Source organism: Dama dama, chromosome 23 (assembly GCF_033118175.1).
Source record: "Dama dama isolate Ldn47 chromosome 23, ASM3311817v1, whole genome shotgun sequence".
Classification (NCBI taxonomy): Eukaryota; Metazoa; Chordata; class Mammalia; order Artiodactyla; family Cervidae; genus Dama; species Dama dama.
In genome coordinates, this window is record NC_083703.1 from 40,566,167 (window position 1) to 40,583,824 (window position 17,658).

General features: G+C 44.3%; 1 protein-coding gene and 1 non-coding gene across 6 annotated transcripts in view; both read right to left on the reverse strand.

The window, feature by feature from the left end:
• Positions 1-10,289, reverse strand: part of RALGAPA2 (Ral GTPase activating protein catalytic subunit alpha 2) — a 271,212-nt gene extending 260,923 nt beyond the window's left edge. For 3 of the 5 annotated variants that reach the window (XM_061126464.1, XM_061126463.1, XM_061126461.1), the window contains exon 1: positions 10,119-10,287. In XM_061126464.1, the coding sequence (XP_060982447.1) occupies positions 10,119-10,224 (106 nt within the window). In that variant the 5' untranslated portion in view covers positions 10,225-10,287. Of the gene's footprint in view, positions 1-10,118 lie in introns of all 5 variants that reach the window. The other 2 variants (XR_009690052.1, XR_009690053.1) reach the window with 2 other exon arrangements.
• TRNAR-UCU (transfer RNA arginine (anticodon UCU)) lies at positions 6,261-6,333 on the reverse strand. The gene has a single exon. It is a non-coding gene; the product is annotated as a tRNA-Arg (tRNA).
• Positions 10,290-17,658: the final 7,369 nt, after the last annotated feature.

Genomic DNA, 17,658 nt, shown 5'->3' on the forward strand with positions numbered 1-17,658 from the left:
GATCTGAGCACAGCCTCTCACGGCTCCCACGGCTGGCACAAGCCGGGGCCCTGGTACCTCCTGTGTCCTTGAAAGTATGCTTGAGCCTCAGCAAATACGTGCCATCACTGGAAGTCAAACACAAGACCATATCCTTATCTTTTTCAAAAAGTTTTTTTTTTTAACTAAACTGCAACTGCAAAAGCAAAATCAAAGTACATATTTACTGTTATAAATGACAATTACTTTTAAAATAGCGATCTGTCTCTTTCAGATGTGGTCTCAGTTTCTGAAACAACATAAAAGACGTAAAGTAATTATGAAACATCTCTTTTCTAAAAATCAAAGTTAAAGCCCTCAGAGGAAGATTCAGAACGAAGAAAGAAGGCTCTACTAAGAATCTAGAAGGAAAATTCCTTTATAAACCGGTTGCTTGAGGCCGCAATTTGCTCAAATGAGAAAATATTTTGTAGACATGTGAAGAGCTACACGAATATGAGATAGCAATACAGTCAAGTGATGTCTCAGGTGGGGTGAAGTCACATGAAAGGTAAAAATGGAGAAAATCCCAATTACCTTTAAATACGGGAGCCACACCCAGCAGGGAAGGCACTCCCACAGTGAGGGACATGAAGGAAAGAGGACCTCTGGGGACACAGCCATGTCCCTCCTCACGCCACTGCTCGGGAAGGGTAGGCAGCATCTGTACCACTTAAACTGTCCCCATTTTATTTATTTATATATATATATGTGTGTGTGTGTGTATATACACACATATATATACATCATGTTTATACATATTTACACATATATATTTACATATATAATCCATCCTAAAGGAAATCAGTCCTGAATAGTCATTGGAAGGACTGATGCTGAAGCTGAAACTCCAACGCTTTGGCCACCTGATTCAAAGAGCTGACTCATTTGAAAAGACCCCGATGCTGGGAAAGATTGAAGGCAGGAGGAGAAGGGGACGACAGAGGATGAGATGGTTAGTGATATCACTGACTCGATGGACGTGAGTTTGGGTAAACTCTGGGAGTTGGTGACGGATGGGGAGGCCTGGTGTGCTGCAGTCCATGGGGTCGCAAAGGGTCGGACACAACTGAGCAACTCAACTGAACTGAACTGATTTATATACATATACATTTCCCCCTTCTGGCCAAGCATTTCATGACATAAGTTAAACTGCATTTATGAGCTCTCCCCACCCCCCACAATGAACAAAAACAAAGCCTCTCCGATTACAGTGTTTATTTTGTGAAGATGCACAGCAGGGAAAAAGGAGTAAGACACCTTCAGTTCCTGTCACTATACCAGCAAGAAAACTAGTCAGCAGTTGACTTGCCCTCGTACCTTCACAGAAAAAGCAGAAGCCATGGTCCGAGAGGTCCCTGCACCACCCTGTCACCCCACACCCGGTCTCTGCTTCTTCCGAGCGGCCTCAGAGAGGAGCCCCTGTGTCAAGCCTGTTCTGTCCCACCCTCTGGAGCCCGCAGCAGATCACAACTTTCATCATTTTAGCCCCTTTCTATTTCTTCAATTTTGCTCTTTTATTATTTCCTTCTCCTACATGTACATAAATTCAAATTCCCCCAGGTCTTAAAAAATGTAAAAATTATATCTACACACACACACAGACCCACCCATCCTTGATCTGGAATTTCCCAGTCTCTTCCTGGCATATGAATGTGTGCTCTCCCCGTGGCAAGGCCCAGAAATAGGACTCAAGCTGGCTAGAGCAAAAAACCAGGGTGTTCTGGGCTCCTACAGCTGAGAAGCTCGGGGTGGGGATGGTGCAGACGGGGTTGAGCTCCTCAGTTCACACAGGGTCCATGGACTCTCTTCACTCTCCATCTCTCCGCTCTGCTTCCTTCTCACGGTGAACTCGATTCAAGGCAGGTGCTCCCCCCATGGAGGGAAAGGCAGTACAGGCTACATCCTCTTGGCCTGTCATCTCAAAGGAGAGGAGCTCTCACCCTCCAGGCATCCATGTTTCAAACCTCAGGGAGACTGTGGCTCCTGGACCATTCACCGGGGGAAGACACTGGATTTGGCTCCTCCTCTGTTTAAAACTCTTGCCTGGATTCCCAACATCCACCAACAGCACAGGATGAAAACCGTGCAGTCAGTCACACGGTGGCCATGCCTTCACCTCTGCACCAGCTGCTCTTTCCTGCAGCTCCTCACCCCCAACCTGCCTGCCTGGAAAACTTCTGCATTCACAATTCCAGACCCACCTCAGCCCCGCCTGCCCTCAGGAAGCACTGCTGGGTTCTCCAAGGGGCTTTCTGAATTGCCTCCTCTCCACCTGCAACCACCCATACATTTCCACACACCCCACCCAGGCACCAACACCCTTGTGGAAATGTAGTGATTTACTTGTCTGTCTCCCCTAGCAAACTGCAAATCCCATGCTTGTGCCTTATTAATCTCTGAAGACACAGCCCTGCCAAGCAGACACACACACACAGACACACATATCCACACACACAGACTCAAAAAAGTACGTGAAACCAAATTTTTAAAAAAATCCAAAAACAAGATAGTGGCTTACTACATTTATACTTTCATTATGCTACATTTTACAGTAGAGTAACATATTGCTTCTTTTAAAGATAATTTTAAACTTTGAATTGAATCAATTTGCTATTTTGAAAGTCAATTTTTTAAAGACAATAAGCAGTTCTCTACAGTTTTATCTCTGGTACGTAGTTTGGAAACTAGAGATTAGTACACTAAACAACTAGTAGGAGTTATGTATGTCCATCAGCAAATAAAGCGTTTACAAGCAAAATAAAAATTATAAAAGTTTTCATTAAAATACTCTGGACCTACCAATTACCCCTCTTCCCAGAACCCTTGTAGCTCAGTTGGGAAAGAATCTGCCTGCAATGCAGGAGACCTGGGTTCGATTCCTGGGTTAGGAAGATCCCCTGGAGAAGGAAATGGCAACCCACTCCAGTATTATTGCCTGGAAAATCTCATGGACAGAGGAGCCTGGCGGGCTACAGTCCATGGGATCACAAGAGTCAGACATGACTTAGCGACTAAACCACCACCAGAATAAAAGGTCAAAGGCAAAATAAAAATTATAAAAGTTTTTATCCAAAATACTCTGGACTCAATTACCCCTCTTCCCAGAATTAAAGGTCAAAGGCAGCCTTTTTCAGTTATCTCAAAGAAAACATCTGAACTCAGTCAGACTTTCATCCTAGGTCCACCTTTCTCACACCAGAGAATCTCCAGCCTAAGGAACAGGGGTGGGGTATCTGTGTGACATATATGTGTCCCAAGTTCATTTTATATTCCAGAAGTTACAGGTGTAAAATGTGAGCAACTGATGAAAAATGAAGAAAGGGAACAATAGGGCCAAATCACTTGGCTTCAAACAAGGTCACCAGAGAGAAGCCATCCCACGACTGCCTGAAGGGCCTGGTTTATACCCCAGCTCTGTGCTGGGTGCAGAGTGTCCATGTGGCACTAATGTCCAAGGAACTATTTTACCACCTGTGATGGCTGCCAAGGACGTGGAGAGGCCAGCGAACACGAAAACACAGGAGGAGCCTTTTCATCTTCTGTCACATTCATATCAAATACGGCCTCAAGGTCTGCCTAGAACAATAGAGTAAAAACGGGCTAGGAAGAGGGCAATGAACCTCAAAGCAACATGTCTGGGAGACATGGGGGCTTTGGTTTACATGTTAACATTCATTCTGGTGGGATATTCTCTGGTACGTAAATATGCTTTTGAGTCAGGATAACTAGCAAAAGCACGACATGAGCTGTACAATCCCATGACTGCCAGCCCTGCCCCTTATGGGCAGGAGTCCACCCCTGGGAGCTTCAGTTTCCCCATTTCCAGGTTGGGGGTGGGGACACCACCATCATCAGAAACTGGGGGACAACCCAGTGAGATCGTGACGCTGATAAACAACCATGTCACAGCTTCCTAACCCCTCATTAGGCTCCAGACCCCACGTCTAACAACTTCCCGATGGTCGCTCCCATTTGGATCTCGCCTTTCTCTCAAACTCAACACAGTTCAGTTCAGTCGCTCAGTCGTGCCCAACTCTTTGCGACCCCATGGACTGCAGCACGCCAGGCTTCCCTGTCCATCACCAACTCCCGGAGCTTGCTCAGACTCATGTCCACCGTGTCGGTGAGGCCATCCAACCATCTCCTCCTCTCAACTCAAAGTCAACACACATCACACCAAACTCACCTTGTTCTGTTATTAGCCAGGGTCTCCTCCCAACCCTCTGACTCTATCCATGGCACCCCTACTCTCCCAAATACCTAACATCAATGATCAAATTTTAACAAGGTGTTTGTTGCCGCTGCTGCTGCTAAGTCGCTTCAGTCAAGTTCGACTCTGTGCGACCCTACAGACAGCAGCCCGCCAGGCTCCTCTGTCCACGGGAGTCTCCAGGCAAGAATGCTGGAGTGGGTTGCCATTTCCTGCTCCCAACAAGGTGTTTACTGCTGGTCAGATTACAGAGGATTTGACTGTTTCACCCTTGCTGCCAGAGAGCATTTGAACAACACTGAGGAGAGCACAGTGAATCAAGGCATAAACACGCTCAACCCAGCAACCTGACTTCAGCGAATCTATTCTATGGAAACATGGCAAAATGCAGAAAAAGCCGTTTCCCAAGATGTTTAGAGTAGTAGTATTTACACCCGAGAAAGAAAGAAAAAGAAGGAAAAAAAAAAAGAGGAAAAAAAGGATTGACGAAGAAAGGAAACTATTTAATCACCAGAGAATAGTCTCAACAAATACCTGTCATTAATAAAAATAAAAGGAACAAGACATAGGTAAAAGCTAAATAAAAGGAACAAGACATAGGTAAAAGCTAACAGGAAGTTTAAAAGGCAATATTTACAACTTGTGAATAAGCAAACTTGTCCCTCCTTAAAGCAACAGATGCACAGAAGGAAACCTATCAAAATATTCGATTCTGTTCTATGGGCATAAAGAGCATCAGTGAACAGCTATTCTCTCCTCCCTGGTTCCAAATTATTTGGTCTGAACTCTGGGGTCACTAGAGTTGACCGGGCTGTGGCCCCTGACCCCAAACCTCTTCTCCTTCAGATTCACCACTCTTCGTCCAGCTTCTGCAAACCACACTTGAATCTAGAATCACTAGTTTCTGCCTCGGGGTCCTTCATGACTCCACCCTCCTCTCCAGTTGGCACCTGTCAGCTCCTCCATCGCCAGCCTTCCCAAGGACTCCCTGCCCTCCCACCAGCCCCGTTCTATCCTGGCCCTGCTGGCAGGGAGGCAGTTCACAAATCTTATCATTTGACCTGCTAAGAATTCTCCAAGTGCACCCTCTCACCTGCAGGATAAAATCGAAGCATCCAACCCCTTGTGATCTGGCCCCAACTGCCTCAGCTTCTACCCGGTCAGGCTACCCCTCCTCATCTCACCCATGACCTCATAGTCCATCTCCCCGTCCTGCCCTCACCCCTGGTCTATACGCCACTCCAGCCACTGCTCTGACACTGCAGACGCCCTCAGGGCCAGGGTTCCAGCACCGAGTCCTCCGTGTCTCAGGTTCTTCGCTCTCGTGCATCGTCTCCCAGATACATCTCCACCACCAACACCTCCCCTTCTCAGCTGGAAAAGCCCTCCCCACCCTTGACTTTCCCCAAATCTAACCCTGCTCTGCCCAGCAGGCCGTGCTCGCCACGAGGGGCTCCCCAGCACTGGAAATGCGGCTGGTCTGACCAGAGACATACTGCACGTGAACAATACATGCACGACTTCCAAGACATGCTATGTGAAGATAATGAAAAAACTGAACGTTTTACTTGGACTACCTATTGACAAAACAGATGTATAAGGTTAAATAAAAGGTATTACTAAAATTAATGTCACCTGTTTTCTTTCTGTAATATTTTTATTTTTTAATATTTATTTTGTTCATTTATTTATTTGGCTGCACTAGGTCTTTGGTTACAGCATGTGGGATCTAGTTCCCTGACCAGGGATTGAACCCAGGGTTCCTGCACAGAGTGTGTGGAGTCTTAGCCACTGGACCACAAGGGAAGTTCCTCACCTGTTTCTTTTTTTACCTTTTTAGATGTGGCCACCAGAGCAGTTTAAATTACACCTATGGCTCACATGTATTTCTACTGGACAAAGTGCATCTAACCTTTAGTCATTCTTTCGGTCCTGGCATGAGTAAAACCTCCTTCAAGATGCCCTATCTTTGGTCTTTCTAGTGTTTTGGGGGGTTTTTTGCCACATTACTCAGCATATGGGACCTTAGTTCCCCAATCAGGAATCGAACCCATACCCTCTGCATTAGAAATGCAGAGTCTTCACCACTAGACCACCAGGGAAGTCCCCCCCTCTTTGTTATTAATGATCTTTTCTGCACGTTGAAATTCTATAATGGAGTCTACCATATAAGCCACTATCTAAGTACATAACACATTATATGCTTACTAGTAAATATTTTATATCTACTGCTCTTGCCACATCAATGCCATGTCTAAACCCTATTTAATAGTAGGCACTCAACTTGTTATTAGGCATGGAATCTCTGCAGCAGCACGAGAGCAATACACAGTATTTTAGTTCTGTTTTTGTTTACTTATTTTCTTTCCTGAGGATGATTTCAACAATGTAAGGAGAACTGGGAGTCGGGAATCGAAGAGCTCTTTGTTCTTCCTCCAACTCAGATAATATATTCACAACATTTAGTGCCTGGTTTGGCCAACGAGCCCTGCCTGGTCTCAGTTCTCCCCCATCCTTTAATATAAAGTTAAGAATATCAGGCTAATCTATGATATACAGCCAAGTCAAAGTAGCTAAGTTAAGTTCTAACTGGAGTCATTACCGTGATACAAACAAATACTCTCCTTTTCACAGCTAACTGTATCTTTCTCAGCCAGTTGTCCTAAATACAGACTACTCTTTTTGAAGAGGGAAAGGATCCATCACAATTACTCAAACAAGAAAGGAGAAGGGACAGCCTATCAAAAGGCTTGTCCTAGCCTATTAATGACAGGAAAGAAGTGATGAGAGAGGAAACTGTAAAATGTCTACTCGGAGCTGAAGTAGCTCATATAGTACACTCACAATAACCTTTACGAGGCAGACATTACCATACCCACTTCACAAAGTGAAGAAACTAAGGTTCACAGACGGACTGAAGAACTGGCTCAAGGTCCTGCAGCCGCAGGCTATAGATCCAGGTCAGCGGTATCAACTTTGTATTTAAAAACTAATGTGGCCTTATCACTTGAAAATATGTGACAAGCAAGAAAATTATCTAAATATACAGATAAAAATACAATAATTTTGATTCATTTCCTTCAAATGATTTTTTCTTTGCAAATATATCTATTTTTTTTCCTGCTAGTGTATTGAGACATAACTGACATATAGCACTGTGTAAGTTTAAGGTCTATAACATAATGATTTGACTTACATATACCACAAAATGATTATCACAGAAAGTTCAGCGAACACCCATCATCTCAGAGAGATAAAAAATTAATGTAATAGGAAAAATGTTCTTTCTTTTGATGAGAATTCTTAAGATTTACTCTTTTAACAACTTGCATATATAACATACAGCAGTGTTAACTACATTTACCACATTGTACATTACATTCCTAGTACTTATTTTATTACTGGAAGTTTGTACTTTCTGACTGCATTTATTCAATTATCTTCTCCCCCAGCACCCCCACATCCTGCCTCTGGTAACCACAAATCTGGTCTCTTTCTCTTTTTCTATTTTTTTTTTAATTTTTAATTTTTATTGGAGTATAGTTGATTTACACTATTGTGTTAGTTTCTGCTGTGAGCAAACTGAATCAGCTATACGTATACATATATCCACTCTTTTAAAAATTCTTTTCCCATATAGGACATTACAGTGTGCTGAGTAGAGTTCCCTGGGCTATACAGTAGGTTCTTATTAGTTAATCTATCTTACATATGTGCTCAGTCATGTCTGTCTCTTTGCAAACCCATGGACTGTACCTCGCCAGGATCCTCTCTCCATGGGATTTTCCAGGCAAGAATACTGGAGTGGGTTGCCATTTCCTGCTCCAGGGGATCTTCCCAACCCAGGGATCAAACCTGCATCTTTTGCGTCTCCGGCATTGGCAGGCAGATTCTTTACCACTGAGCCACCTGGGTGTGTATATGTCAATCCTGATTCAAATAGTTTCTTGATCTTGGCTAAGTCCGAGCTTTCAGATCAGAAGGTCTTTTTTTCTAAGCAGACTTTTCCATAAAGTAGCAAATCAATAGGGTATGTGATGTGGTGGGACCACTACATTGCTGTACTATTTGTCTTTAAAGCCTTTAAACCCACAGTTGTAAGTAAGAGTTTACACTAAACAGTATGAACCAGAATGCCTCAGACATGTTTACAAAAATCTAGTCCCTACAGATAAAGATTACAGTAATAACTGTAGATAATCCACAACAACAACAAAAACGGTATACATAAGGAATATGAAAGAGCCCCTCCAGGCTACAAAACTGAGGTCAGATATCTCAATGAAATGACAAAACAAAGTTCCTCAAAATGAGACAAACACTTTCAAGTGAAACCACAGGGCCTTGAAAATTAATTACTTTCTCAGAACGGTAACAACCTACTATGTGTCCTAAGAAACCCAACATCTAGGTTTAATGGATTCTGCCTTTGCAAAATGTAGCAAACTTAATCCTGTAGGCTTGGACTGAACACAAGTTCAAGTTCTCTACCACAGAGTAAGTCCCTGAGCATCAACTGCTTTAAAATACCTCCCTGCTCTGCTCTCCATTATCAAAAATGCCCCTGCAGTAGGTGTTAATAAGTCACTAAAGAGACCCGCACAATACGACCTGTGTGTGCCTAGTATTTCAGCACAGGAAGTAGAAGGCTCCATTTACCGAGAAGACTGCATTTCCCTTTCAAAAGTCTTGAAAGCTAATCCCTCTAACAGTACCTAATTTACATTTCATTCCAAACTGACCAAGCCGGCAGTGGCATCTCAAGGAATCCGAGAATGTGAAAAACTTCACTTGGCAAAACTAGGTGTGTGGATTTTTCTTCCTTAGAGGTACTCCACAGTATAAATAGAAATCATTTGCAACTTTTAATCTCATGAACAAGAGCTTTATTTAAAATTCTCACATGTACAATGAATTCTGTTATGCCCTCTTTCCTCAAGTGACAGACACATGAAGACTTTGTGCCCTAAATCAGGAAATTTTGCTCCTTTCAAGAAGAAAAAAAGACATCTAGAAGAAACATAAAGTATCTTTTTCACAGCCCCCAAAATATACAAAGATAAGTCTGTATATACACAGTAAAGGTGTTTACATTCTAAACAAAAATTAAGACTAAAGGAGGTAGGAAGAAAAAACAAATAGCAGAGCAAACTGGCTACAGATCACAGGTGGCAGGTGAAGGGAGGCCTTGGGAACACTTGACACCCTTGGGGGTGAGCTTCATCCCAGGTCAAGTGCAGGCCCATCTGGGGTCTGCAGTTCCTCCACCCAACGGGCTCACAAAAACGCAAGAAGCCGCAAAACCGTCAGGGTCATCTTGACAATAAAACATAAGCAGCCTCCTGAAACCCAGGAAAGTCACCCCTCCCACCCAGCAAACACGAGGAGACCCCTTCAACACCATGGACACAAAGAAACCGAGTCAGCCAGATCCATGGGAAGAGAGATGACACTTAAATTTATCCCGAGGCCATTCGGAGGCTCAGTCTACTGGGGGACCAGACTCAAAAAAAGTAAAATTAAAAGTGGCGGGTGGGGGGGTGGGGAGATGACAGTTCAATTCAGTCTGCGCTGGGACCCCACTTGGGACCACTTAGGGTCTCGGACTCAAACATTAAAATTAAGAGCTGGGAGGGGAGATGACAGTTCGATGGGTGCGTGCAACGACCCCCAGGGTTTGCTGGGGAGGGGACCGTCCCGCCGCAGCCCGGCTCCGAGGCCACCCCGGGAGGGGGAGGAGTTTACAACTCAGGGGGCCGCCGAGCAAGCCCGCGAGGAACGACGCCGGGACCCACGCGGAGGGTCTACGCCCCCAGCCCGGCATCGCGGCCCGACGACCCCCGCCCGATCCCGGCAGGAGCGCGCCCTCGGCCGCGCCGCGCCTCACCCAGCAGCGCCCGCAGGTGCTTCAGGCGGGTCAGCACGTCCTTCTTGGGGTCCAGCACCTTCTGGGTGGACTTCTTCACATCCCCGTGGCTCCTCCGGGAGAACATCCCGCCGCGGGAAGCCGGACCCCGCCGGCGGGGCAGGAGGCGCCTGCGCCGCGCGGGTCACAGCAGAGGGTCGGGCCGGCGCGTGTCGCGCGGGCCGCTCGCCGCCCCCCCCTTTCCCGGCAGCAGCCGCCAGCGCCGCCGCCGCCGCCGCCTTTCCAGCCCCGGCTCCAGGAAGGAGGGGCGGGGGCCTGGCCGGCGCGGGGCGGGGCAGGAAGGCGGTGTCGACGCGAAACCCGCCGCCCCGCCCCCCGCGGGAGGCGCCGGCCGCCACCACCACCCCGCCGCCCCCGCCACGGGCGCGGCGCACCGGCGCGAGGTCCGGCCCCGCCTCGCGGGGGGCGGGCCCGCGCGCGGAGCCGGCGCCGCGAGTCACAAAGAAGGTGGCCCCCGCGCGCACGCTGTCCTCCGAGCCCCGGGATGCTCCGTGACCGCGACCTCCAATGAGGCTGGCGTGTTTTCCGCGCGATCGGAGTCAGTGCGCCCGCTCAGGGCACGTGCCCCGCTCGCTAGGCCACCAGTGCTCCTGGGAAATGTAGTTCTCCAGGAGGCCGGCCCCTGAGACCGCCTCTCCAGATGGGTGCAGCATCTGCCCGACCCCCTACCTACCCCTGGAGGCCCAGGCTTCTGTATCTACAGCCTTTCGCGCCCACCCAGTTCTCCCTACTGCAACGTAAATCAAGAAGGACACACAGTAGGACAACTGTCAAAGCTTTTACAATGTAAACCATCTAAGTTTTGACTTCTGAATTCACACTAGGTAGTGAGGTTTCACTTGTGGCTCAGCGGTGTAAAGAATTTGCCTGCAATGCAGTAGACCTGGGTTCTGTCCCTGGGTCGGGAAGATCCCCTGGAGGAGGGCATGGCGATCTAATCCAGTATTCTTGCTTGGAGAATCCCATGGTCAGAGAACCCTGGTGGGCTACAGTCCATGGGGTCCCAAAGAGTTGGACCCGCCTGTGCGACTAACACACGATGAGGGAAGGAGTGGTAAACCCTTTGGCCATATCAAAATCAGAGCTCCAATTATGCACTAAAATGAACAGCTTTGGAAGAAGGGAAAGGAATGCTTAGACTCTGGGAGAGGAGGCCTCTGGTTCCTGGGACCCATCCTCACTTGGAATATGAGAGTACTTCACCTGGAGGGCTCCTCAACTTCTCACCTCTTGCTTTGTAGGAAGTGCATGTTCTCTGTGTTGTGCAAGGCTACCTAGCAAAACAGTAGCAAAACCAGAAATAGAACCTGAGGGACCTGACTCTCAGGCTGAGATGCTTTTTAAAGCCAGGTGCCTGTAACCTGGGGCAAGACTTTGAGATGCAAGATGGTCTGGAGATTTCTTTCAGCTCTGTGGGGATATTTACTGCCATCTGGATCCTTTGATGCTTCAAATTTTGACCACATTTTAGCTGGCTTAAGCTGTTCAAACTTAAGCTGTTTAAAATCACGTGGTTTCCATCAGGTCGGATAACACAACTGTCTTTTCCTCCGTCAGCTACACTAACTGCAGGGAAGAGCCAGCGATTTACACGGCCTTGTATCCTCATTCCTAAACTCAGTATTTGACCTTGAAAGCACTCAATAAAAGCTTGTGAAGGAAAATGGGATAAAAAGCTAAAATAGTCTTACATATTTAATCAAGGCATGCAAAAAATATCTCCTAGTTGTTAGAACCTCTATTTTTCAAATAGCACTGATAGAACTGGGATATATTCATACAAACGAATGTTACTTAGGAATAAAAAGAAATAGACAACCAATAAACCCAATAGCATGAATCTCAGACCCAGAGATGGAGGTCCCACACTCAGGATGATGACAGGATGGATCCCCAGGTGTCATCTCCATCAGGACCACAAACCTTCCCTGACTGTCAGAAGAGACAAATAACCTTCCCTGTTGAGTGAAGACATTCTGGGTGCCTTTGCTACAGAAATTTAGTCTGTACTTGGCTACACATAGTAAGTCACAATATTCACCACAACATTCCTTTAAGAAGATACTTTTCATTGTACTGACGGAAAAAATAGGATGCTCTTGCCTTAGGGAATTCAATTTTTCTGTCGCAAAACAACCTGTTATCGAACTATTGTTGAGCACCTGCTATGTGCAAGGCAGGAGTGTAAACCTTAGGTATAAAAAGCTGTATAAGATGCAGCCTCCTGACCTCTAAAGCTTCCAATTTAGTTGAGAGGCAGAGCAACTAGAAAACTGAGGAGACAAACAATAGTGTTCAACGAACACATGACATGGTCCAAACTTGGTGGTACCAGAAACAGACATTCATGCATGTAGATTCATCTGATCCATCATATCTAACCTTTACTTACTTATGAAAATATAGAACTCTGAGTCGTCTCTAAAAAGCCAAGAAATTTAAGCTATTATTTTGGGCTTTTCACCCACCCACCATGAATATTCCAAGTGAAATACAAATAAATAAAAATACTCTTCTTATTTTCTATTGCACTGCAAAATAATTCCTGCTAGACTTGAGCAAATCACCTGCTTTGCAATTAATGCTTATCCCTGGAGATTCAGAGTGCCAAGTATTTTGTAGACACTTGAGTGCTGTTGAAGAAGTAGCCTGAAAAAAAAAAAAGAAGTAGCCTGCTGACACCAACAAATACAGATAATGAAATACACTTACAATGCAAGTTAAGACTACCTTGAAATGCCATTTTGATTAGCAAAATAGAAACATGATTTGACAACACACTTTGGTAGCAGAGCTGTGTGTGCATGAGTGCTGAGTCCCTTCAGTCATGTCCGACTCTTTGTGACCCTATAGACTGTAGCCCACAAGTTCCTATGTCCTTGAGACTCTCCAGGCAAGAATACTGGAGTGGGTTGCCATGTCCTCCTCCAGGGGATCTTCCTGTCCCAGGGATAGAACCTGTGGCTCCTGCATTGCAGGTGGATTCTTTACCACTGAGCCACAGGGGAAACCCCGCAGAGCTGTAGAGAAGCATAACTGATAGGAGTGTAAAATGATACAATTCCTATAGGGGAGAATTTGGCTAAATTACAGAAATTTGTCCATTGACACTGAAATCCTACTTCTGAGACTCTACTATGAAGTAGAGTCTATACCTGCACAAACATAAAACCACTTGTGGAAGTTTACTCCTTTGGCATTATTTGCAATAATCAATATAGTAGGTTGAACAGATATGTCCATGTCCTAATTCCCCAGAATCTGTGGTTGTGACTTTTTGGAAAAAGAAATCCTTGAATATGGTAGTCAGGTTAAGGATCTCAAGGCAAAATCATCTTGGATTACCTGGCTGGGCCCTGACTCTGGTGAGTGTCCTTGTAAGACATGGGAGACTTTATAAGTACACAAAGAAGGTGAAACAGAGGCAGATTGGCGTCATAACAAGCCAAGTGACCCCTGCAGTCATCAGAAGCCAGGAGCCAGGAAGGAGTCTCCCTGGGGGTCTTCCAAAGGGAGACTGACCCTGACCTTGATTCCAGACTTCTGGATTCCAGAATTGGGTAAAAATTAATTTCTGTACATGCACACACACCTGAACCCAGTCCATCTGCATAAGACAGTTCTGTGCAACCATGAGAAGTAATGAAAAAATTTCCTATGTTCTCATTTTGCTTCATTCATTCACTCACTCATTCGTTAATATCTCAGCATAATTAGGGAATGTTGTTCAGTAGGATGGTTTTGCTTCAACAAACTTGTACCCATATTTTAAAATTCTAGGCTTCTTTTCCCAGAAGTCTTTCTAAAATAGACCTCAGGCTTCCCCATCTTCCATTTTATTGAGTTATAATTAGCACACAATATTATATTAGTTTCAGGTGTACAACATAGTGATTCAATATTTTTATGCATTACAAAATGATCACCACAATAAGTCTAGTCACCACCTGTCATCAGACATAGTATTTCCAATGTTACTGCCTGTATTCTCTATGCTGTACTTTAATCCCCGTCTTCTTAAACAGACTATTCATTGTTTCTGAAACCATAGTTTATTTCCCCCCCACCTCTGTGGCCCCCTGCATCTCCTCCTAAATTGGCATCGCTACTAGCAACAAAGGAGAAACACCCCATAGACTTTCCGTATCTAATTTTGACCACATCTTTCCCCTAAACTGACTCATGGCTATCAGAGACAATTTGTGTTCATCTTCCTAACTTCCACAGTTGGAATCATTCCAGATACTTAGACTTGCCAGCTCTGTGGTTTCCAGGTAACCAACTTGTTAATGTATTTTATTTCCAAATTTTTCTTTCATCAGGATTCTTCAGATTGGAAGAACTTTTTTTAGATTGACTAAAATACCTCAAGCCTGGATGTTAATCGTAATTGTCATGACTATTATGTTAATTTTAATATCAGGAAAAATTCAACTTTTATCCACAAATATTCCTGTCAGATAAATTCATTGTACCTTTCCTCTGGATTACGGTTCATTGGGTCAGACATACTGTGGATCTTCATTTGGATGTTATTGCTACAAACAGCCTCCCCAGGTTGTCTGATTTTTGTTAATCTGGGACTCTTTGCGCTCTTATCTTCTTAAAAAAGATGCAACATAATAAATTCAAGTTTTTTTCTTGCATCAGCTTTCACCCTAAAATACTGACTTAACATCATTTAATATGTATCTTGTGCTCCTGAGAATCTACATCTAAAATTCCCAAAAAAGAACAGCTGACAACCCTTCACCAGAATGAAATGCAATGCCCAATGCTTAAGAAACAAGAAACCCAATCTCTGTTTTCCAGATGATATATTACTGTATACCCTAAAAACATATATTATTTTCTCCTCCAAAAATATTTCCTATTAGTTTCTTTTCTTTCCAAATCTCTGTCAAGAAAGGAGATTTAATATTTAACTATAAACTTGACTATAAATCATTTTATATGAGAATTTTAATTCACAAAAGGCTCAAAAAAGTTTTTGAAAATGTTCTATTCATTTTGATATGTCTGATGGATGCCTGATAACAGCGTGATGCCCAAAGGGAAAGAAACCTAATCGTTTTTCTAAATGTATTCAAGCAGATGTTTTCACAGCTGTGCATTTCAACCACGATGTCATCTTCTGGGGACATATTTTCTTTTTTTTATCATCAAAACATTAATAACATTTTGGTATTAAATCATGGGTATAGATCAACAGTAGAAAAAATAAGCACAGAAGTAAGCACATGAGAATGTATGTAAGTAAAAATAAAAAGTCTTTGCATGATAATGCTTGAAAAAATCAAGAATCGTGGAAACTATGTCAATAGAAAGTAAAAATTGAATAAAAGATGACGTATGAAGGCTTGAGAGACAGATTTACATAAGACAGGATGTCTGCAAAAATTTGTTCGTCACCTTCACCTCTGCCCCCAATAAACAAAGTGTCATCATTAGATTTAATATTAGATCAGATACACACTTTAATTTTCAACTGGGTGTTAAATTTTCTAAAAATGGATGCAGAGTATGAAATGTCAACAGAGTGTATTTACTCAAAATGGAGAACACCATCATACAGCTTGTTTTCCTTGCAGATTCCTACAGTTTTCTAGGGGAAAAAAAATGAATCTCAAAATAATTATTGGAGAACATAACCTTTCTTGGGAGAAACAATACAAGAGTTCAAATTCTTTTCCTGATCTACACATAGACCTATGTCTTAAGTTTAGAGTTTTTACTTGGTATTTCAGACAGGATTCTCAGTTGCAAGCAACAGCAAAAGACAATTGATTTAAAGAATGTTGGTTGTCAAAATCAATGGGAGACTGGAAAAACAGGTTTGGAAAATAACTAGGAAAATAGGTACTGATGCAGCTCTGAGAGTTACAAAGACAGTGAGGATGAAGCTTCAACCACCCGAGAAGTCATGATCTAATGGAGGAGATAGACACCTACTTAACTAGACAGTAGTAATTCACAGCAGTGATACATGCAGTGCATTACACAAGATGGCAGGGAGGATTGCAAAATGACAATGAAAGGAAGATTCAGAGAAGGCTTCCTGGAGGAGGTGATACCTGGAACTGGGAAAGGATGAACACACCCAAGGCAAGGCTAGGAGATAAAGCCCATGCAAAGGGCTGTGTGAAGAATATCAGAAGCAGTTTGATTTTGTGTGGTTCTACCCAGCTTTGTGCTGTGAAATCAGTTCTGAATATTCACTGGAAGGACTGAAGCTGAAACTCCAGTACCTGGCCACCTGATACGAAGAACTGACTCATTGGAAAAGACCGTGATGCTGGGAGAGATTGAAGACGGGAGGAGAAGGGGACGACAGAGGATGAGATGACTGGATGGCATCACCGACTCCATGGACATGAGTTTGAGCAAGCTCTGGAAGTTGGTGATGGACAAGGAAGCCTAGCGTTCTTCCCTGGGGTCACAAAGAGTTGGACACGACTGAGCAACTGAACTTTGTGCTGTGATAATATTCAGCATACTACTGAGGTTACAGAAATGAGTGTGTATTCTTGTAACCTTGTAAAAACAGCAGGGCCTAATGAGAGTGGAGGGTGGTGATGTCAAAGTGAGGAGACAAGTGGACTTCTTACAGATCTGTGGGGGGCTGGATGAGATGACAACAAAGGCAAATGCCCTGACTTTCAGTCCTCCCCACTTGCTAGCTTTGCAATCTTAAGTGGGTGACAATTCTCCAAGCTTCGGTTTTCCACATCTAGAAAATGGAGACAAACTTGCACTGGGCTCTTTATTCTAAAGAGTGTGTGGATGCTAAGTCTCTCCAGTCATGTCCAACTCTTTGCATGAGGGAGTAGCCTGTATCCCACCGGGCTCTTCTGTCCATGGGGATTCTCCAGGCAAGATTCCTGGAGTGGGCTGTCATGCCCTCCTCCAGGGGATCTTCCCAACCCAGAGATTGAACCCATGTCTCATTATGTCTCCTGCATTGGCAGGTGGGTTCTTTACTGCTAGCACCACCTGGGAAACTCTAAAGAGTAAATCAGTGTGGAAAGAATGAGTACAATGCCTGGTACTAAAATGTTCAATAAATGTTACTTTGTTTCTCCCATCTCTCCCACTCCTAGAAATTGCAAACAAGGAAATTTAGCTTGCTAAGGCTGTCAATTTGTGTACACACTTTATTTCTAAATGTGTTTAATAGGAGGAGTTTACACAGCTATATGGACTTCCCTGGTGGCTCAGACCATAAAGAATCTGCCTGCAATGGGGAGACCTGGATTTGACTCCTGGGTCGGGAAGATCCCCTGGAGGAGGGCATGGCAATCCACTCCAGTATTCTTGCCTGGAAAAATCCACGGACAGAGGAACCTGGTGGACTACAGTCCACGAGGTCACAGAGTCTGACACAACTGAGTAATTAAGCAGAGCAGAAACACACAGCTGTAGTTTTCCATGGTTTTCCAGAAGTGTACACTGAACACTGTTAGAATAGGTCAAGCAATGTCCTAAAATCTTTTATACCCAC